The following is a 22,891-nucleotide window of genomic DNA, read 5'->3' as shown; positions in this document are numbered from 1 at the left end:
AATTTTTTTTTAAATAGAAATCTTTTGTAACAATTCTGATTTTGTAACAATTTAAAGTTGTTACACTCACTTCTCAATTTAATGGATTCTTGCTGAAGTATTAATATTATTTAATAACATTTTAAGTTTAAAAATTACTGACCCCAAACATTGGAAAAGTAGTGTACACAAATTACAGTGACTTTTCTTGAAACCACTAATGATTTTCAGTGGTTACTGGTTGATATTAGTTACATTAAAATATCACTATTGGTCAGTATTTCATATTTTTATCAGTCAATATTGGAAATGTAATTCTGCATACCAATTTACTTTTTTTTTTTTTTACATTTAAATGATCTTTGCTGTCATGTAATGTCCTATTAAATATCATCTTAAAAACAACTAGCCATTAAAAACCATTGTAAAATGCAATCTTTAGCAAATCTGTATCCAGAATATCCATTTGCTTCAATACTATTACAGTATATACTCTGCTTGCTCGTTGGCAAGTATTGGCAAATACAGTTTAGAGACAGAAATCAGACAAAGGCATCATGGGACACTCAATACTTTACTGGAATGTTGGAGCGACAGCATGTGCAAAATGAACAATGTAAAATGTAAATCGTGTCAATAATTACTCTACAACACTGTAACAAACAAATAAAACACCTCCACATTCTAAATGTGGCTCAAGTTTCTCTTTTAAACTGAAATTGTAACAGTCAACACTTATAAATACTTTTACATCCAGAAGCCACAAATAAGATGACAATTATTTGTGCATATTAAGCTGCTGCCACCTTCTCACATATCAACAAGGGTCTCCAGCATTTCCACAGGTGGACATGAGGTAAGCAATATTGAGGGGCTAAGAGCAACATTAATAGATGTTTGTGGAGTGATGTTTTTAGGAGTGACGGAAAAAGCTGTTATTGCATGATCCTCAGGTCAGAAGCCAATGTCAAGTTGTATCCTGTGCTCAAAAACAGCAATGATAAGCATGATGCCAAAGCCTAGGAGTATCCCAGCATTCTGCAGGAGGAAGAAGCCATAGTGACTGAAGCCTGCTTCGCTCGCGTCATTGTGTAACATCTCAGGTACCTACAGAACACACAAAAAAGGCCTAGTTTAGAGAATTATCACAATGTGTAAGTTGCAAACACAAAAAAAAATATTTTCCCTTAAAAATACATTTAATTAGAAAATTATACATGTTAAAGAGGAACAGTGTTATTTTGGTATTATTCATATACTACAGTTTGTATTATTGTATAATAAATATTAGTGGTGGGCCGTTATCGGCGTTAACGTGAGGCTCTTTTTGGGCGATAAAAAAATATCGCTGTTAATCTATTCTCAAAGTTGGGTTGGGAGCTGGGTCTATACTATGCAAGCTATGATGACTTTCACCTTGATATTTTAGCGCGGATGTATACCTAGCCGAATTGCGCTGTAGGGGGCGAGAACGAGTCTTCGAACCTGTGTGTATGCCTACTGTGAAATTACCACATCAAACGTGACGTGCTAACATGGATGCAGCTATGAAGCCGCCGGGTTTGCTTCAGGGCAGGTGCGTTGTTAGACCCTTTTTACTGGGCTAGTAAGATCCGCTGTGCCCCAGTAAAATCTCAAATTTAAATTATAATTTACTTCGATAATCCCGAAATAAAGACATTAAACTATATGCAACAACTGAATTGACACTTCTAAAAGCAACGCAGTTTAACTATGCACGCAGATATCCTTGCCCGTGCGCTCCTGTGCACGTCGTGCAGCCTTTTACGCAGTGTAGGAATAGTTGGTTACACAAGTTTGTATAGTTAATTGTGTTGTAAATGCAATTGTCAAGCAGTTTGTGACGCATTTTGGAAACAGGAGATGAGCCCCTGGTCTAATGCGCCACCTGGCTTGAGAAACCCCTCTCAAAGACTTACTTTTAGTCATTATTTGGGTAGCACACATATTCTGAATGCCTTCGGCAGAATTCAAATTAGCCATTTTAATCTAGATTAATTCCAAGATTACAGTGAGATTAATCTAGATTAAAAAAATTAATCTATGCCCACCACTAATAAATATACATATGTAATGTATATGTCTTTTGAACAATCACAGCATTTCTCTGTGTTTCTGTGCTACTTACCATGTCCACAAGAGCGACGTACATAAATAACCCAGCCGTGAGAGCAAAGATCCATGTGGCAACATTTTCAGCATAATGGCCAATCAGAATACCTGTGATCATGCCCAAATAACCCATCATGGCTGAGAGCAGATTGTACAAGATGGCTTGTCGTACTGACATACCGGCCTTCAACAAGACCGCAAAATCACCTGTGTAAAAGAGAAGAATAAGCCAGGTAATACAAGTAATACAATGGACTTCTGATTTCCCTTCCATACACTGATACATTTCTAAAGTCAAATAAAGCTGCCACCATGATAATGTCTTACCAAGCTCATGAGGAAGCTCATGGCAGAACACAGCGACTGAGGTACTAAGACCACTGGACAAACCTTCTGTGAACGCCGCCCCTGAAATATAAAATTACATATAACCTACAGCTGAAGTCAAAAGTTTACATACACCTTGCATAATCTGCTAAATGTTAATTCACAAGTTTGCCCTAACATCTAATCTGCTTGAGCATGTAGAAAGCATATTTTGGTGTGCTGTCCTGGGGGAGGGCTCCGGGCCCAGAATACAGGCCGAACCCAGAGAACTCCCCCTTATCCCTAGTATGGGATAAAAACAGATTAGAAGTGGGGAATTGAGGTGGAGGAGGGATTCCAAGAAACTATCGCAGGACAGAGGTAAGAAGGCGGTCAGTTTATATACGTGTTGTGCTGGTTAGGATGATTTGCTAAACAAATTACACCTGTGCCGAATTGGTTGATTATCTGATCGTGCTCCTCCCGAACCTTGTTAATAAAACATCATTTGTCTAACCAAAATCATACAGGGATCATGCATAATGCATGTTATTTTTCATTATTTAATACCAGCCTGAATAATGTATTTCACATCAGAGATGTTTACATATAGTCCACAAGAGAAGTTTGAAAAGCTGTGCTTTTTTTTGTTTGTTTGTTTGTTTGTTTAGCAAGTTATTCGTGAGTCCCTTGTTTGTCCTTAACATTTAAACTGTCTGCTGTTCTTCAGAAAAATCCTTCAGGTCCCATAAAGTTGTTTTTTTTCAGCATTTTTGTGTATTTGAACCCTTTTCAACAATGACTGTATGATTTTGAGATCCATCTTTTCACACTAAGGACAACTGAGGGACTCATATGCAACTATACAGTTTGAACCCTCACTGATGCTTCAGAAGGAGAAATAATGCATGAAGAGCCAGGGTTGTAAACTTTTGAACAGCAAAAACGTCCTTCTTGCAAAGGAACGATTCGAGCGCAGCTTTCTGTTCCTCTTTTAAATGAAAAGCCAAGTCTAACTCGGTCATTGTAGCGGCCAAAGCCGTTTCAAACAACCGATTTTCATCTGTAGAATAGATCTCTTTCAATGTTTACTAAATGATTCCAGACGTCGCAGCGCTGTCGTCATCAGCTTAGCACGCCTCTGACCCGCCTACATCAGATACACCGATTTGATTGGTTCCCAGAATTGCTTATGTATTGCAGTAACATGCATCATTGCTTGATACCAGACAATTCAAATTGTGCTCTCGCGAGACCTCTGGATTTCCAGGGTAAGGAAGTTTAACTGTTCAGGACAAACAAGGGACTCATGAACAACTATGCTTAAACAAAAAAAACAACTGTGGATCATTCAGGTAACAACACATACGAATTAAGTGTATGTAACTTTTTGAATGGGGTCAGTTTTATAAATGCAACTATTGTTTTCTCTTGTGGACTATATTTAAAAAACAGGTGTCAAAGTTCACCAGTAAATTTATCCTAAGCATATATAGTGGAAACTGTATGCATAAACTTTTTACACTTGTATTGCTAGTCTAAGTCTAAGGTTTCGTTTGTTCTATGTATGTTTGTAAAATTTACCTATGGCAAGTCCGTCACTGAAGTTGTGAAGTCCATCTCCCATGATGACCATCCAGGCGAGCGTGGCCACGCCGGCCTCCTGGAAGTGCTGGACCGAGTAGGAGTGTGTGTGTCTGTGCGTGTGTGTGTGCGGGTGGTGGTTCTGGGAGTGGTGGTGATGCAGTATGTGGTGATAGTCATGGTGATGATGATGCTGCTCATCTGACTGGCCAACGGTGTCATGGAAGTGGGAGTGGCATTTGTTTTCACAGTCTATGTCGTTGTAGAGCTCCTCCCCCAGCATAACTTCCTCTTCCTCTGCAACGCCCCGCCCACACGCGCTTCCACCATTCGTTTCAGCCCCTGATGTTATAGAAATATCAAAATCATGTATGAGTGTTTCATTTTGACTGCATAAACATTAACAGTTAAACGTTAAGTTACCTTCAATTGTTTTGACTTCATTGTCATTGTCTAATGACGGCAGTTTCTCAGAATCCAAAACTTCTGTGGCGAGATCAACCCTCTTCTGCACCTACAAACATAGAGATAATACTTTAAAGACGACCTATTTTCCCCCTTTTTTAGCAAGATGTATAATAAGTCTCAGGTGTCCCCAGAATGCGTCTGTTAAGTTTTAGCTCAAAATGGCCACAGATCATTTATTATATATTTTGAAAATGCCTATTTTGAGTGGAAGCAGAAACACACTGTTTTCGTGCATGTGTCTTTAATTGCAAATGAGCTGCTGCTCCCAGCCCCCTTTTTCAGAATAGGCCTGTGCCTTTACAGCTCGTACATCAGATACTCTGCTTGGTTTTGATTATCATGTCTATCAGGCTAAAATCATCCATTTTAAACCATATTAGTTTAAACTTGTGATATAGGGTTTTCTAAACGCACGCGCACAGAAAGCGGCTGTCACACGGCATGTGAGTGCTAAACAAAGTTCTCTTACGTGTCTTATTGCGCTTAAACTGTCAAATACACACAAGTTACAAAAACAGTCTGTTATGTCTGTGAAGGTAAACAGATGGAAAAGAAATTGCATGTTTATATTAGATCTATGACTTTTGAAATGGCTAAAAGTAGTATGTGAATTACAAGACTATAATATGAAATATCTTGTGTTTGCACATTTAGCTGACCTTCTGCTTTTTGTCTTTGTACATTTTGCCAAGGGTAAGGAAATGTTCGATGAGGAACATGATGTAGACTCCACTCAGAGCTGTGAGCCCCGTCCAGACAGGCCGAAGGGAATCCTCTTCCATCTCTTCACTGTGGTTATGGTGCTCAGAGTGGTCGTGGTGGTGATTACCCTGAGACTGACAGATGCCAATCAAAGGTCAATAAGAATTCTTGCAGAATACAGAATAACAGGTACACACTACTGTTCAAATATTTAGGCTTAGTAAGATTTGAGCACCTACCTAGCATATTAGACTGATTTCTGAATGATCACTGAAGACAGAACAGTTAGGGTTAGTTTACCCAAAAATGAAAATTGTGTCATTAATTACTCACCCCTATGTCGATTTCAAACACGCAAAACCTTCGTTCATCTTTGGAACACAAATTAAGATATTTTTGATAAAATCCGAGGGGTTTCTGACATTGTTTAAATGGTCCAAATGACATCAGTGGTTCAACCATAATTCTATGAAGCTACGAGTGTACTTTTTGCATGCAAAAAACAAAACAAAATAAAAGCTTTGTCAGTCTATGTCAGAACGCCAGCTCCTGCGTTAGCAGCACCAGACGAATACGTTGTGGTACTTTAGTGAAGGCACGTCGAAGACTGACAAGGGGAAGATATTGTTGAACAAAGTTGTTATTTGTGTTTTCTATGCATCATAAAAAGTATTCTTGTAGCGTTTACAGTTGAAGCTCTGATGTCACATGGACTATTTTAACGATCTCCTTACTACCTTTCTGGGCCTTGAATGTGGTAGTTGCATTGCTTTCTGTGCAGGGTCAGAAAGCTCTAGGATTTCATGAAAAAAAAAATATCTAAGAGTGTATTCACATAAGGAAAGTCAGGTAGTTCACTTGCTTTGGTCCAGATCAAATACATAATTTTTTTTTGGTGTGGTTCGCTTTCACACTGCCCTTTTTGCAAGTAAACCAGAAACTGTAAATAAACATGTGCACAACACATGTGCTAAGGTCATCCATTCATTAGTTCATCCATTCAACCGTACCAGAGTTTGTTTGGAACCAGACCGAGACCACCTCTACAGCTGAGTCTCAGTACCGTTGTTTGGTCTGCAAAATTTCTGCCCAAAAGATCCGTACCAAGGAGGGAAACAAACTTGAGTTTGATTCAGTCAAACCAAACAAGATGGGTATGTTCACACTTGTCATGTTTGGTTAAATTAAAACAAGCTCTGGTGCGATTACTCTGTTAGCGTGGTCCATTTGAATAAGTGTGAGCGCTGCCAACTGAACCCTGGTGCCCACCAAACAAGCAGACAGAGATCCGCTACGAAATATACGTCATTCAACCCAACCAATCAGGTTGTGAACATATCACTATGCCTTTAGGTTCGTTGTCTAAAATGCCAGTGTGAACGCTAAGCGTAATAGGGCCAAATGTATCATTTTCCGTTTTGGTCCCAACCAAATTAATCAAACAAACCGAACTACAAGTGTGAACACACCTTAAATTTCCATAAAATAGTTCCAAAGATGAACAAAGGTCGTATTTTTTGGAACGACATAAAGGGTGTGTAATTAATGACAGAATTTTCATTTTTGGGTGAACCTAACCTTTAAAAACAACCAAATACTAAATTTGAATGAAAGTTTGTGTGTCTTACATGTGGTATGAGGTGGAGAAAAGCATCTCCGCTGAGAGTGCCCACTGCAAGGGCCACCAGGAAGCTCAGCAGGAAGTTGAAGCAAACTCTGTTTATGAGTGGGATCAAAACCACACCAACTAACGCCAGTAAACTGATCAAAGTAATAGAGAGAAAGCCTCCTACCCATGCTGTAAAACAAACACACACATTTGTTAGACACATTATTTTCACATTAGAAGCACACATGCTTGTTATTTTTGCATTATCAGTCAATATTAGATATTTAATTGTGTATTGTGTATGTGAATTTCCTCTATTTTTACATATAGAGTGCCTTTGCCATCTGTGAACCCTCACTTAAATTTCATATTTAAAAACGCTAATGTTTTCAAATACTGTTAAATCTCATCTTTTGCCGTTATTATAGTGAATTAACTTTTTTTTTTTAAATGACCTGGATGGGCACCAGACCTTTAAAAGTAAACAAAAACATGCACAGACAAATCCAAATTACACCCCGCGGCTCGTGATGATACATTGATGTCCTAAGACACGAAACGATCGGTTTTTGTGAGAAACTGAACAGTATTTATATCATTTTTTACCTTTGATACACAGCCACGTCCATCTGTCATGTGCACGAGTTTGGCATCAGTCACGTCAAATGAGCACGCGCTCTAGCGTAGAATACGCAAACGCCGGAAGCGATCTGTCGCCTGTATACGACACTCATTGTTTACACAGTGCACAGAGATTGTGTGTATAGCGGCTATTCAAAATGGTAATTACTTGCGCGTATCCTGATTGTTTAAACCGATTTAAAGCTAAAAGATTACGTTAGTTTGCGCAAACTCATCCGGGACTTTTCACCGATTTCCCCTTACGACGTTTGCGTATTCTACGCTAGAGCGCGTGCTAATGTGACGTGACTGATGCACAAGACAGATGGACGTGGCTGTGTATCAAAGGTAAAAAATGATATAAATACTGTTCAGTTTCTCACAAAAACCGATCGTTTCGTGTCTTAAGACATCAATGTATCGTCACGAGCCGCGGGGTGTAATTTGGATTTGTCTGTGCATGTTTTTGTTTACTTTTAAAGGTCTGGTGCCCATCCAGGTCAATGATAAGGCTGGCAGACTGCACCGGTTTTCGTTAAAAATCTTCGTTTGTGTTTTTCTGAGGAAACAAAGTAACCTACATCTTGGATGCATTGGGGGTAAGCAGATAAACATCAAATTTTCATTTTTGGGTGAACTATCCCTTTAAGTTTTTGTGTTTATATAAACCAAAATGACCCCACAGAAGTAAAGCTATAATTTTTTTGGGCTAAACCTACTTGCTCAGGTGATTTGCCTGATATAAAATATATTTTGTATAAAAGGAAGGCAATTATCATAAACATAATGAATATGCAACTTAGCCTTGTTGCATCTAGAACTAAAATACATTAAATAACACATACTTACCAATGTAAATTGAAGCATTCCTTGGGTTTCTGCTATTAGTGTGATTATGTAGATGATGATTGTGATGATGATGGTGGTGGTGGTTGTGATGATGGGAATGATCTGGAAAAAAAATGAATGGTTATAGAGATTCTGCTGGTCAACTATTGCAATTGTTACATAAAAACAATGCTTTATGCAAATCACATCCTCAAAAGCTCACCTGAATGGTCGTCCTCATCATGCTGGAGGCAAGAACTGGAGTCAATCTGCATGAGAAGGGCAGGGCACAGGTAACTGAAATCCTTGACAGAGAGACCCATTTCCCTTGTCATGCCATGTGACTGCAGGATTGTGGAGGCATTTTGACACTGAAAAAGAAAAGACAGGACTTTCAAGAGTCAGTGGAAAGGTTTAGAGAAAAACAGTGTAACAAAAGTTATAATACATTTAAAGAAATGTTAAAATAAAATAAGATGCAAATAATGCAGTCGTTTGTGTACCGGTAGACTTGAATGGTCAAGTTCGTGGTGATCATGGTCATCGTGCGCATGGGTGCGTGTGTCTTCAGTCTGATGGGTGTGGTTAGACTCATTGCTCTGGGTTGAGTTAAAGGGGGCGTGGTCTTGTGATAAATCATAGTCGGCACTACGATTGCTTCGCCGTGATTTTGTAACGTAGGAGGGGGTGGTCAAAGTTGTGGTTAAGTCCTGATTCATCTTCATGTAGAGATTATGATGAGCATCCGATTGGCTTTTCTTCCCCGAGGCGGGATCAGACTGCACTTTTGGCACGGTGTCACTCTTTTCCACATCATGGTCAATACCCCCCTTCTTGCTGGTGACAGAATGTGTGTGTGTGGTGAGTTTGTCCACATGAGCGTGCGCGTGATCATGCTCGTGCGTGTGATTATGTTCGTTGCTGCTGTGATGCACCATCACTTTTCGGATGCGGTCTAGCCCCACCCCCTTTAGTAGGTTGTGCAAGCCTTCTAATGAGATACTCCCATTTTGGCCATACTTGTCAAACAGAGCATGTAGATGGCGCTGCTGTGCTTGTTCTGCCATCTGACCATCAGTCTGGACGGCCATAGACTTGCAGTTTGAACCTGCCTGCACTGAGCACGCCCACAGCAATGTCAGTGACATCACTGGAAAGAGGTGTGGCCACCTGACAATCATACTGGCATCCTAAAACAGAGAAAAATATCGGTTATTGTCCGAGTGCTGTAATTGCACAATGTCAACATTACAATCTGAAAAAGAGAAGAAAAGAAAATGAACAGTATGATTTTTAATGATTTTTTAAAGAAGTCTCTTCTGCTCACCAAGCCTGCATTTATTTGATCCAAAGTACAGCAAATATAGTACAAATTATGAAATATTTTTACTATTTAAAATAACAGTTTTCTATTTGTAATATTTTAAAATGTAATTTATTCCTGTGATCAAAGATACATTTTCAGCACCATTACTCCAGTTTTCAGTGTCACATGATACTTCAAAAGTTATTCTAATATGCTGATTTGCTGTTCAAGAAACATTTATTATTAATAATAATAATATTATTACCATTAATGCTTAAAATAGTTGAGTACATTTTTTTTCCTGGGATTCTTTTTTTGATGAACAGAAAGATTAGCATTTATCTGAAATAAAAGGCTTTTTTAACATTATAAACTATACCATTCAAAAGCCTGGAGTCAGTATTTATTTATTATTTTATTTATTTGGGGGGTTTTTGGGGGGAAAGAAAATATAGAAAATTAATACTTTTATTAAGCAAGGATGCTTTAAATTGATCAAAAGTGATAATAAAGGCATTTCTAATCTTAAAAAGATTACAGATAAATGTTGTTCTTCTGAATTCTCTGTTGTTTTAAACATTAATATTAATCACAATAATATTATTCATACTACTAATAATACTACTAAATGTTTTTTGAGCAGCAAATCAAATGATTTCTGAAGGATCATATGACTGGAGTAATGCTAAAAATTCCGCTTTGACATCACAGAAATGAGTTGCATTTTAAAATATATTCAAATAGAAAGCAGTTATTTTAAATAGTAAAAATATTTTTAAATTGTACTGTTTTTGCTGTATTTTGGATCAAAAGGCTTTGCAGGCTTTGTGAGCAAAAGAGACATCTTTAAAAAAAAAAAAAAAAAACATTAAAAATCTTACTGTTCAAAAACTTTTGACTGGTAGCATTTTCTTGCTACAATTTGTGTGAAGATGAAAAGATTCCTTTTATTTACCAAAAACAACTAAACATTTAATAACTGATAATAGTTTTTGAACTACAGTTAATTGAATATAACTGAAATTCATCTGTGCGTGTGCACAAATAAATCATGTTTCATCAATAACTTAAATTACAAAATGTTTTATGAAAAATATACAGGAACAATTGAAATCACACATACACATAAAATCACATATTCTGGGTGGATGTTATAATAACATCTCATACATAGATATTTCATCCCAAACACTCTTCGTATATTTAAATGACGTCTGTAAAGGTTTTGCGGAAGACACATGTGTTGATATAGTTTGGGAGTGTTTTATCCAAATTACCTTGAGTATACAGTGGCTTATCTGAAATACTCCAAATTTAGTAACATTGGAACTTGGCATTTGGACGAGGTTTAAAACAACAACGAGATTAAAAACAAATTGACTTGTGTATGCACGAGTTGTGAAATACACGCAAATATAGCCTGAGAACTTCTCCGTGCGCATAAATACGAATACTCCCAATTATTAGTAAATGAGACAATTATGGTAATTTTTTTAATACGGTACAGAATTTAAACAGCTCTGAGATAAAAACAGACCAACATTATTTTAAGGGGGAATACATATTATACAACTAGCTACAAAAACGTCAATAAGGTCTAAAAAACGAAAACATAAACACTCTCATTCTTCTGAAAAGGGTTCACCTGATATACTGTTATTGTGCTTTCTGGCTGAGGAAAATGTTGCCACACGTCAAAAACAGGTGGATTTTGTCCTCTTGCACTTCTATCACCGGTGTTTCTGACAGGCTACATCCCTAAACACTCCGCGCATCACTGACTCTTTGTTTACACACTGCGACAAACACGACACGCATCGTTTTTACCATAATAATGTCGTTTCTTATTTGGTTGCAGGTCGATTTCGTTATTCTGAGATTCTGAAATCACTTCTTTCACATTTAACAGATACATCAGAAGTGATGTGGAAGAACAACAGGCGACACGAGGCCTATAGCTGCTTCCTTCCTTCACAGCGAATTTCTCTCATCCTAATTGGGATGTCTACACTGATACGGGTCTGATCATAAATCAATAGCATTTACTGCTTACCGGGAGTTCACACGCGCACCACGCTCGACAGTAAGCGCGTTCTGGACGGCGGTTCTGCACACAACACCACGAGCACTTCGACCAGACCGTGTGCAAAGAAACGTCACTATAAAACCGGAAACATAGCTAGGGTCTTTTATTACACGGAGGATGGCGCGATTACATCTCTTCCCTGCCACTAACGTACTCTAACTAACACTAGTTAACGAAAAACGAACAGAAACGTTATACTTACCGATTCGATGTGATTATGCGAATCAAAAAGAGGACGTTCCGAGGTCGAGTCTGATGATTTAGAGAAGGTGTTTTTTTTAGAGAAGTGTTGGAAGCTGATATCATTGGTTTAGATTTAGTCACATGACCGCGTAGTTGTCTGATTCATCTCCAGTCCAACAGTATTTAACATGGTAAATATTTGTTTTGGACTACATTTGTGTTGACAGATTTAAATTAAGAGAATTGTTTTGAAAATCTCGTCTTGATGACCTGTACTAGTAGTTAAAACGGTTAGGCAGCTCGTCTTTATTTAGCTATCCATATGCTGATAAAGTTCATACATGTACTAATGACCATTGTGTGGCTGAACAGGATCCCTTAACACACACACACCCAGGAACAAATATCACATACAGATAGGCTCGTGTTTACACACGTGATTATTTAGCTGTTTGTGAGGACATACAGTCTAACCTAAAAAGAAAATATTTGGGGTTTTTTTAGAATAATACAAAAGGAAAGTATGTGTTCTGTCAGGAGTTTTCTGAGAGATAATTACAAACATAAACATGTTTTATATTACCAGTCAAAAGTTTCTGAACAGTAAGATTTGTAATGTTTTTAATTGAAGTCTCACCAAGCCTACATTTATTTAATTCAAAGTACAGCGAAAACAGTAACATTTTGAAATATTTTTACTATTTAAAATAACTGCTTTCTATTAGAATATATTTGAAAATGTAATTTTTTTTCTGTGATTTCAAAGCTGATTTTTTTAGCATCATTAATCCAGTCTCATGATCCTTCGGAAATCATTCTAATATTGTAATTTTTGGCTAAAAAAACATTTGTTATTTTGTTCAAAACAGCTGAGTATATTTTTTTAGGTTTCTTTGATTAATAGAACGTTCAGAAGAACAGAATTTATCTGAAAACAGAAATCTTTTGTAACATTATAAATGCATTACTTTTAATCAATTTAAACCATCCTTGCTAAATAAAAGTATTGATTTCTATAAAAATATACTGACTCAAAGCTTTTCAATGGTATAGTGTGTAATGTTACACAAGCTTTTTATTTTAGATAAATGTTGATATTTGGATCTTTCTATTCATCAAAGAATCCTGAAATAGATTTACTTGACTGTTATTGATGATGATAATAATAATAATAATAATAATAATAAATGCTCTTAAACAGCAAATCAGCCTATTAGAATGATTTCTGAAGGATCATGTGACACCGAAGACTGGAGAAATTATGCTGAAAATTTAGCTTTGATCACAGGAATAAAATACATTTTTAAATATTTTCAAATAGAAAGCAGTTATTTTAAATGGTAAAATTATTTATTTAATTTTACTGTGTTTGCTGTGCTTTAAGTTTTTGATTTTAAGGCACTCAAAGTTTACTGTTTTGATTATTTATTGTGAAAAGCAACACATTTTATTTTTATTTTAATGTTTATTCAGTATTACAAAATTACAATAATAGTGGTTGGAGAAAAGACACACTTTTAATAAAGCCGTTTTCCATAATATATTGATAAAGTGTTTTGGCTTTTGCACATTAAGAATGGGCTATAAGCCTACAAAAATTTAATCGGAATACAACTTTATTTAATGTGACCCTGGACCACAAAAATTGTCATAATGGACAATTTTTTTTAAATTGAAATTTATACATAATAAATAAGCTTTCTATTGATGTATGGCTTGTTAGGAAAAGACAATATTTGTTTGAGATGCAACTATTTAATAATCTGGAATTTGAGGTCTCAAAAAATCTAAATATTGAGAAAATCACCATTAAAGTTGTCCAAATTAAGTTCTTAGCAATGCATATTACTAATCAAAAATTTAGTTTTGATATATTTATGGTAGGAAATTTACAAAATATCTTCATGGAGCATGAACTTAATATCCTAATATCCTACCTGTGCTTATGACTGGTTTTGTGGTCCAGAGTCATATATGTCTTTAGAATATCATATTTTTTCTTACAGAGTATGCATCTTTGTACACTGTAAAAACTAACAAATGTCCTAGAACAGCTAACACGTTTTAGTTGATGTACAGCAATTTGCTGATCTTAATTGTAAAACTGTAGTAGTAATCTGTTTGCTTACCTTTATTATGTAGAAATGTATGTAGTTGAGATAAATTGATTTGTGTTCTATTTCTCAGCATGCTTTGCTTCACACTCTAAGAATAAATGTTGAAATTAATGTTATTTCATATTTTCATCTCATTTCTTTGTGTGGGAACCCCTTCTCAAAACACAAAGCAGATAAAGGTATTTAGTGTAATAAAAAAGTATTGTATGATATTGTAAACACATACGCTATTGTACATATATATTCATATTTAATTATTTTATACTGTTGCTGTGGTAAAACCAAAGCAAAAAAAAAAAAAAAAATGAGCGAGAAAAAAAATATTCTGTAAAATGCTGACTGTATTATGAAGGTGTGTTTTGCACTATAATGGTTTCACGTGACCACATTCAAGTCCGTCGCGTTTTGTGGATGTGGAATTTTATTTCCCTCTCCGTTTCTGTGTCCGTCTGTTTGTATCTTCGCGTGGATGAAGGGTAGTGAAGGAAACTGAGACAGTCTCTGGGCGAGAGAGACAGTATAGGATAATTGGAGCGTGTGAGCTGGTGTGATGCGTCTGAAGGTATCGGGTCACTGGCCCTTCTTTCAGCCGGACCGATGACAGGAAGAAATGAGCCGCAGCAAGTGCAGCATCAGCTTTCATGTGAATGAACAGTTCCGCGTCATTTGGCATATCCTCGTATTCAGCCGCATTATGTCCGGTGGATCGTGCGCTGCAGGTGCTGGATGCTGTCTCGCGATGTTCTGGCTGCTGGTCCTCGTGCAGATGCCCGGGGCCCTGACGTCCGACACGGATAGCGATTGTTTATCTGAAGATGACAAAGGATGTGAAGGTGCGCTGAATACACACACGTCTTTGTTTACTGCTGGTGCACTGGTGGTCCATAAATGTAACTTGTTTTTAATTTAAGCTAAATGTAAAACCCATCATCTAAAACCGTAAATCTAAACTTGCTCTGGCATTTTAAGAACTATAGCAAATAATTGTAAAAATGTAGTCTCTTGTCTCTTTATGTTAATAAGTTTTAAGATGGTTAGTTCATGAAAATCTGCTGAAATAAAGGACAACAAATTAGTAAAATGTACACTGTAAAAGCTATCTGTGACATTTACAGTAAAATACCTGCAGCTGTGGTTACCACACATTTTTTTAGGTTTTACAGACTTAACTTAAATTCATTCTTTAAAAAAAAAAACTGTTACCTACTGAAACACTAACATTTGTTTTGTACCTTTATAAGCTCATCACAAGCAGCTTTTCCAAAAGCTTTGAAAAGAAATATATGGACGGTGCACTGTGCCATACTAAACACCATCATGGTAACATGAAGGATAGTGAAATAATGCAGTAAATATTAGATCTTAGATAAACCCCTAATCAAATCACTTTTTGTCACCACAGCACCTGTGCCTAGGTGAGTGAAATTCTTGGAAGCAATCTCCAGAGACAATTTACATATAGCTACAGGTTTATACAGATGACAATGTGCAAAATACACATACATACCCAGTACACACAGTGTACTATTAGACTTACAGTTAGCAATACAAGTACAAGTTGAGCTGTATTGTCAAGAGATGTGCAAAAGATATATTTACATGAAATTTTGCAGAAGAGAGATTTGGTGGAAGCAGAGCATAATGCAAAATGATTTGTAGTGCAATGCACAGTAAACATATATTATTCTTAGGAATAACATATATATTTTAGGAATAATAATCCGGTAGAGAGGCGTACATAATCAGTTGTACACAACTGATAAGAAAAAAACTAATAAGAAACATGGCTATTTCAATGAAAAAACATCAAATATGAAGTGTCATGTATTTTACTGTAAAATTTCATTAAATGTAATCACAGTTATTCACCTTATACAGTATGGAAACATACTATAACCAATTAAAAGATTTTTATGGTAGCATTTTTACAGTCTTAGGAGTCTAGAAAATTTTTAGAAACTGTCCTTATGCAATTGTATGGAGTGTTTTTTTATTTTTATTATTTGCAAAATATAAATGTTAAGTAAAATACAATATTAGAGAACAAAACAAATGTGGGAATACAGATGAAAATAAACAAAATATATGCAATTTATATTTTATTTTACAACTTTACAATTTTACAAATTTTATAACAAGCTTTTTATTAGTGGAGATTTTTTGAAGTGATGATAATAGTCAACAAAAGTCAGAAGCAAATAGTTTTCTTGCTTTGTGAATGTTACATTTAACCCTCACGCAAATGAAGTTTGATACATGTTTGGTGTAATTTTGTGGTTGCATTTTTATCTTAAACATTTATTAAAAAGGTAATAATGATTAATCATTTTTAAATTTCATTTTTCATGGGCATCAGAAGCAAAATAAATGTGGGTGGGTCCTCCCCCAGAAAAAAAAAATGTACTGTAGTATATTCCATTTTCTGTAGTCTGGTGCCTTTTAATAAACTTTTTAGTGCAAATAGGCCCCTGCTAAAAAAAAAAAAAAAAAAAAACAGCCTAGGCTGGTGGGCTGGTCTTAGCTGGTTTAAGCTGGAAGTAGCTGGTTTTAGCTGGTTGTCTCCCAGCCAAAAAGTTGGCAAAAGCCCTCTAAAACAAATTTGCTGACCAGCTATGACCTAAAACCAGCCTGGTTGACCAGCTGGTCAAGGCATTTGTTTTCAATAAAAATAAAAATGAATTAAATAATCTAAATGTTGAAATAAAGTATTGGGTTAGGTGTATCTGAGCAGGTAAGGTTATGCTGCTTGGTTTACTTTGTTGTGTCTCTGGAGTACAGCAGTCGCGAGTAACTAGTGAAAACACGGAATAAGTTTAATTTAAATGGACTCTGAGTCTGAATGAGCCAGGTGGAATGGATTTGAGGAAACATTAGTATGTTATTTAAGGCTGTAGCTAAATGGAGTTTAATTTATTAGGGTATTTGTCATACAATGGATTTGACTGAATTAGAGACGGTAAAAGTGGTTGGGTCCAATATCACTGGTCCTGTCCCACCCACATACAATGGTTCCAACACCTATGTGTTCTATTATTGTATTATTAAACAAAACACTAAGACCATCAATCTATCGTAGGCTGGTTTAAAATGTTTGAGTAGGATCTACAGTATATCCACCTTTTTCTTTCTGTAAGAACAGGTGTGGCCATTTGTCCATTTTATGGGTCTATTTTAAGCTGTACAAGACAGTTTGTTTTGCTGCTTGATATTGCAAATTGGTCTTACCATTTTTAATGTATTATCATAATTATAAACACACTGGTTTGTAGTGCAAACAGTTTTACCGTTTACTGCATTTTATCCCTGCAAAAAAAACCTGCAAAAACCAGCCTAGGCTGGTTTAGCTGGTTTAAGCTGAATGCTGGTTTTAGCTGGTCTCCCAGCGTAGCCAGGCTGGTTTTAGCTGGTGGCCAAAACCCCTCTAAAACCAGCCTGCTGACCAGCTATGACAAGATAAAACTGGCCATAGCCTAGCTGTTTTTTTTCTTCAGCAGGGGTTATTCTTTTATTTCCATAAATATCCTTATATAAACTTCTACCCTTTGTCCTGGTGAGATAAGTATCATCTGTAATGTAGGTTTTCAGGTTGTACTGTCTCTGTGTGGACAAACACATTCACACACATGCACATGAAGATTTTGAAAGAGTTTTTTTTTTTCCAGGTCTATCTGAGAAGAAAACTGACCTTCATGTGTGTGATGAATATAGTTGTTCTTTTGGAGGAATATGCAGGTACAACGGATCACACCTGGAGTGTCTTTGTCTGTTTCAGGTTTGTTTGTTCTGCTGCAATGGATGATGTGAAGCTCTCAGTTATTGTTTTGATTAAGATTTTGTCATAGTTACTGTCTTTCAGCTTTCAGAATTCATTGTTTGTTTGTTTATTTGTTTCAGTGCCCACAGAGCTTTGCTCCAGTTTGTGGGTCCGATGGTACCACTTATCAAAGTGAATGTTTCCTAAGACAAGCTGCCTGTGAACAGCAGACCACAATCACCATAATGACAGAAGGACACTGTCATCCCGGTTAGCAAAAACACCACATCAAATGCTTTTACAAAAATAGCAGTTAAACAGAAAATCAGTACTTCTCACTTAAAGGATTTATTAACTTTCAGAATAAAAAAGTTCCTAATAATTTATTCACCCCTACGTCATCCAAGATGTTCGTGTCTTTCTTTCTTCAATCGAAAAAAAACTAAGGTTTTTGAGGAAAACATTCCAGGATTTTTCTCCAAATAGTGGACAACAGGTTGAAGGGCCAAATTCTGTTTCAGTGCAGTCCTCAGCTGGGATTGTGTAGAGCCCTTGAAGTCGCATTGAAACTGCAGTTTGGCCACCATTGAAGTCCACTACAGTATATGGAGAAAAAATCCTGGAATGTTTTCCTCAAAAGCCTTATTTTTTTTTTCGATTGAAGAAAGAAAGATATCCCTGTATGACATGGGGGTGAGTAAATTATCACGAAAACGTGAGCTAATTTTATCACATAGTTAAAGTTTAAATTGCATATTTTGTCAAGTTATTGAAATTTTTATAATAACTGAATAATTGCAGTCATGTGTAATAGGGCTGCAACGATTCGTCGACGTTGTCGACAAAAATCGATAATAGAAATAGTCGACAATGAATTTCATTGTCGATGTTGTCGCCAGACAACCGAGTGAGGCATCTTTCTGCCGAGAGTCGCACATACGCAGCTTCTATGCTGAGCGATAACATACAGAAATGGCGGCGTCCAACGCAGCAGCTGCGCGTACCAAAACACGCCCGTTTCACACATACTCCGTCTGGAGTGCGTTTTTTTTTTCCACACCCATGTTAACGGATTAGAACGTTCACAATGTACGGACTGCAAACGCGTTCTGTGTGAAAGCAAAACGAGTCTGTGCTGCTTCTGCACCGCATACGTAACGCACACGGACTGTAGACGCACTGCAGACTGAGTATGTATGAAACAGGAGTAAAGTTTGGGAGCATTTTAGCCTGCTACGGCGAATTAAAATATTACCTGCATGGTTTGTAAAGCAGTCCTTGCGCATCACGGCAGCACCTCTGTGATGCACGCCACGAACATTTAAAGAGAAAGCACGTCGGACAGTTGAATGAAACGGAGTTTGGCTGGCCTCGATAAGATTTAAATAACATGGAAGCCAATACGTTTTGTTTTGGATATACATTTTTGTTTACTGTTTTATTGCTGCTGATGGTTTACAGGAAGAAAATGTTTACTTGATTTTAATTTATTTTTTCTTATAAAACAAATGTGCCTGTCCATTAAAAAAATTATAGAGTTTCTTAATTTATGCATTTATGTCTGTACTGACCGAGCACTGTGCCTAATTGGTTTTAGACAGGGCATTTTTATTTACTTTTAGTATGAATTGGCCTATCAGCAGCAAAATATGCATTTTTTATTGAAGTACCCCCTTCTTTCTTGTGTTTACTATAATTTTCCACATAGTTAAAGCAATCTCATGCTAAATTTGAGAAAAATTGAATAATTATCCGATTAGTCGACTAATCGTTTCAATAGTCGGTGACTAGTCGACTATTAAAATAGTCGTTAGTTGCAGCCCTAATGTGTAATAAAGAATTTTAAAACATTCATGGCATTTTACATGATGTTTATCTTTTTATCAGATGCTGAGTCGGCATCAGGAGATATAGGTTTGTCATTTTTCTATGTTTATTGCATATGTTGGACTTTTCCAAATCTTAAAATTGACTCCAAGGTTCAGAACTACATTCAGCCAGTCAACAACTGATTTATAAAACCAAGTCTCACCCTCCTTTTTTCTTGACTTTTTGATAATCCATTTCACAAAAATGAAAATTCTGTTATTAATTACCATCATGTCATTCCAAACTTCGTTCATCTTCAGAACACAAATTAAGAAAATAATATGTGACATTCAGTGCAATATAAGCCATGTATGAATGTTTGTGTGTAGATCTGGAGAGTTCAGGACTGGACCCCAGCAAATTCTCTAAGTGTTCTAGCTGCAAGTTCGGAGCAGAGTGTGATGAAGACTCTGAAGGCATTTGGTTAGTCAATGTATTTTGTGTTTATGTACTACAGAGCAGAAGTTCCTAAACATTTTGTCAGCCGAATACCTTTATTTGATGTTAGATGCTTACATGAAGTAGGCCCTACCTCCATTTTTAGTGTTCATATTTCAGTAAATTTCCATTATGAATTCCCATTTGGGAAACCCTGCTATAGAGGCAAACGTGCAGGTAACATGAATTTTCTGTGCAGGTGTGTGTGTAATATAGACTGCAGTGGATACAACATGAATCCAGTGTGTGGATCAGATGGACGGTCTTACAGTAATCCATGTGAGGTCAGAGAAGCTTCCTGCTTGAAACAAGCTCAGATTGATGTCAAATACCTTGGACAATGTCCAGGTAAACACACACAAGCACATGTAGAGACAAATATTTACTGTAATCAGATATGACACGTCTCTCTGCTTGATTCATCCTACAGATTCAGTGGATCTAGTGGACAGAGTCAGTGTGGCCGGAGCAATGCCCTGTGCTGAAATCAACAGCAGCTTTTGTGTGCATGGAACCTGTGAGATGAAAAATGGCCTTGCAACGTGCAGGTGTGACCCACAAACATGCACAAGTCATGTATTGTAGTCAAATGAGGGGTTTTTAGTTTTGGTCAGTAATGGTCTTGTTGTTTAGGTGTGATGTGGGGTTCTCTGGTGTGCAGTGTGAGCACAGAGACTTCAGTGAATTATACGTGGTACCCAATGGACAGAAGCTTCAATACATCCTGATTGCTGCGATCATTGCTGCTGTACAGATCAGCATCATCATTGCTATCATAATATGCATCATAAGGTAAAAATCACATTAGATGCACACAAGCATGCGCAAAATAATTGCTAATATATAGTGGAAGTCAAAAGTTTACATACACCTTGCAGAATCTGCAAAATGTTAATTACTTTACCAAAATAAGAGGGATCATACAAAATGCATGTTATTTTTAGTACTAACCTGAATAAGATATTTCCCATTAAAAACATTTAAATATAGTCACAATAGTTTAATTAATAAAAATGACCCTGTTCAAAAGTTTACATACACTTGATTCTTAATACTGTTACCTGAATGATGTGACAGCTGTGTTTTGTTCAGTGATAGTTGTTCATGAGTCCCTTGTTTGTCCTGAACAGTCAAACTGCCTGTTGTTCTTCAGAAAAAAATAATTGTTCAATGTGCCACAAATTCTGTGGTTTCTTAGTATTTTTGTGTACTTGAACCCTTTCTATCAATGACTGTCTGCTTTTGAGATTGATCATTTCACGCTTAGGACAACTGCAGGACTCATGCAACTATTACAGAAGGTTCAAACGCTCACTGATGCTTCAGAAGGAAACCCAATGCATTAAGCACCAGGGTTGTAAACTTTTGAACAGAATGATCATGTGTACATTTTTCTATATAAAGTTTCTATATATAATAATATAATATAAATTCTACTATTATTTTCTCTTGTGGACTATATGTAAATGTCTTTTATGTGAAATATCTTATTCAGGACAGTACTAAAAAAATATGCATTTTGTATGATTCCTCTTATTTTGGTAAAATAATTACAATTTTGCAGATTCTGCAAGGTGTATGTATACTTTTGACTTAAACTGCAGAAACAAGTAAACATGTCACAAACTCATCAGTCCTCTAAACTGTTGCCTTTAGGATTCATCCAAAAAAGCCAAGAGGTCGTCTTCAGAAACAGAACCTGGGTCACTTTCACAAAGAAGGAGGACGCAGGACTGTATAGCTGCTGATTACTATAACACAGACAACTGCACAACTATCTTTTAAACATTAGTATTTCAGTGGCCTTATTTTACCCTGTCACCAAGATCTTTTTTGTTTTAAAATCTCAACATTCCCAGTTTTGTCTCCCCTTCTCAATTTTGCATTTTGTCATCTCTCTCCCTCACTGTCTTATTAGTCCAAATGCAGTAAATCCACGTGGTGAAATGTTTACATTAGTAGATTATTACATTTTCTGAACAAAATATAATTATTTCCATGCAAAACATCCTAGCATGATACTAGAGTGTTTGTATGTATATTTTTGAGAAGATTGTTTGCAATTACTTTCATAAGCTATAAGATTTATGACTGGAGGACAATATAACCAGTTTAAAATCCTACAGATTTACACTGACTGAGGGCCCTGAGCAGGATTGCCAAGTCCACGTTTTTAACATTGTAAACTGGTAGGAAGCCTTTGAGCTGTTTATGATCAATGTGCATAACATGATCAATATGATAACAGTTGAGGAATATGGCATAGTTTAAACAACAGTTTGCAACATAGCTAAATTTTTTTCCACAGAATTGGGCTAGAATGTAAACTGGTAGAAAGCCTTTGAGCTGTTTATGATCAACGTGCATAATATGATCAATATGATAACAGTTGTTAAAACAGTAGTTTAAACAACAGTTTACAACGTAGCCCAATTCTGTGAAAAAAAATTAAGACTTGGCAACCCTGGCCTTGAGCCATATATAGGGACCATAATAACACTTTGTGGTGGATTTTTTAAACTTTGGCCAGTAAGCAACCACCCATAAGCTATAAGATTTATGACTGGGGGACAATATAACGGGCCTAAAAAAATCCCATAGATTTACACTGAGGGCCCAGAGCAGGATTGCCAAGTCTGTGTTTTTACCTCAGAATTGGGCTATGTTGTAAACCAGTAGGAAGCCTTTGTGCTGTTTATGATCAATGTGCTTAACATGATCAATATGACAACAGTTCACAACGTAACCCATTTCCATGGAAAAAAAACAGGGACCTGGCAACTCTGGCCCTGAACCATATATAGAGACCATATTAACACTTTGTGGTGGACTTTTTTAACTTTGGCCAGTAAGCAACCACCCATAAGCTATACGATTTATGACTGGAGGACAATGTAACAGGCCTAAA

At 36.5% G+C, this 22,891-nt stretch overlaps 2 protein-coding genes across 4 annotated transcripts; one reads left to right on the top strand and one right to left on the bottom strand.

Moving 5' to 3' along the window:
- Nucleotides 1–534: 534 nt before the first annotated feature.
- On the bottom strand, nt 535–12,365 carry slc39a6 (solute carrier family 39 member 6). 3 transcript variants are annotated; one of them, XM_073848043.1, is made up of 11 exons: nt 11,825–12,365; nt 8,734–9,420; nt 8,454–8,601; nt 8,252–8,353; nt 6,801–6,970; nt 5,130–5,306; nt 4,426–4,516; nt 4,003–4,344; nt 2,440–2,520; nt 2,129–2,319; nt 535–1,086 (listed from the first exon to the last, which is right to left on the bottom strand). In XM_073848043.1, the coding sequence occupies exons 2-11, from the start codon at nt 9,409–9,411 to the stop codon at nt 934–936; spliced, it is 2,133 nt and encodes a 710-aa protein (XP_073704144.1). In that variant the 5' UTR covers nt 9,412–9,420; nt 11,825–12,365; the 3' UTR covers nt 535–933. The 3 variants fall into 3 exon arrangements, with proteins under 3 accessions (XP_073704144.1, XP_073704143.1, XP_073704145.1); XM_073848042.1 differs by lacking the exon at nt 11,825–12,365 and adding an exon at nt 11,590–11,696; XM_073848044.1 differs by lacking the exon at nt 11,825–12,365 and adding an exon at nt 11,182–11,567.
- Nucleotides 12,366–14,357: 1,992 nt separating this feature from the next.
- Nucleotides 14,358–22,589, top strand: tmeff1a (transmembrane protein with EGF-like and two follistatin-like domains 1a). Its single transcript, XM_073848050.1, has 9 exons — nt 14,358–14,755; nt 17,585–17,694; nt 17,817–17,946; nt 19,564–19,590; nt 19,875–19,968; nt 20,183–20,331; nt 20,414–20,531; nt 20,617–20,775; nt 21,640–22,589. The coding sequence occupies exons 1-9, from the start codon at nt 14,533–14,535 to the stop codon at nt 21,722–21,724; spliced, it is 1,095 nt and encodes a 364-aa protein (XP_073704151.1). The 5' UTR covers nt 14,358–14,532; the 3' UTR covers nt 21,725–22,589.
- Nucleotides 22,590–22,891: the final 302 nt, after the last annotated feature.

Source organism: Garra rufa, chromosome 10, assembly GCF_049309525.1.
Source record: "Garra rufa chromosome 10, GarRuf1.0, whole genome shotgun sequence".
Taxonomy (NCBI): Eukaryota; Metazoa; Chordata; class Actinopteri; order Cypriniformes; family Cyprinidae; genus Garra; species Garra rufa.
Note: the sequence above shows the minus strand (reverse complement) of the source record. Positions and strands in the feature narration are given on the sequence as shown.

Coding starts and splice junctions, on each gene's coding strand:
- slc39a6 (XM_073848043.1), bottom strand. CDS start 9,411: ATGATTGTCAGGTGGCCACACCTCTTTCCAGTGATGTCACTGACATTG. Junction 4,345..4,425: donor TGAAGTCAAAACAATTGAAG/GTAACTTAACGT, acceptor CTATAACATCAG/GGGCTGAAACGAATGGTGGA. Junction 2,521..4,002: donor CAGTGACGGACTTGCCATAG/GTAAATTTTACA, acceptor TTTATATTTCAG/GGGCGGCGTTCACAGAAGGT.
- tmeff1a (XM_073848050.1), top strand. CDS start 14,533: ATGAGCCGCAGCAAGTGCAGCATCAGCTTTCATGTGAATGAACAGTTC. Junction 14,756..17,584: donor AGATGACAAAGGATGTGAAG/GTGCGCTGAATA, acceptor TTTTTTTTCCAG/GTCTATCTGAGAAGAAAACT. Junction 17,695..17,816: donor AGTGTCTTTGTCTGTTTCAG/GTTTGTTTGTTC, acceptor TATTTGTTTCAG/TGCCCACAGAGCTTTGCTCC.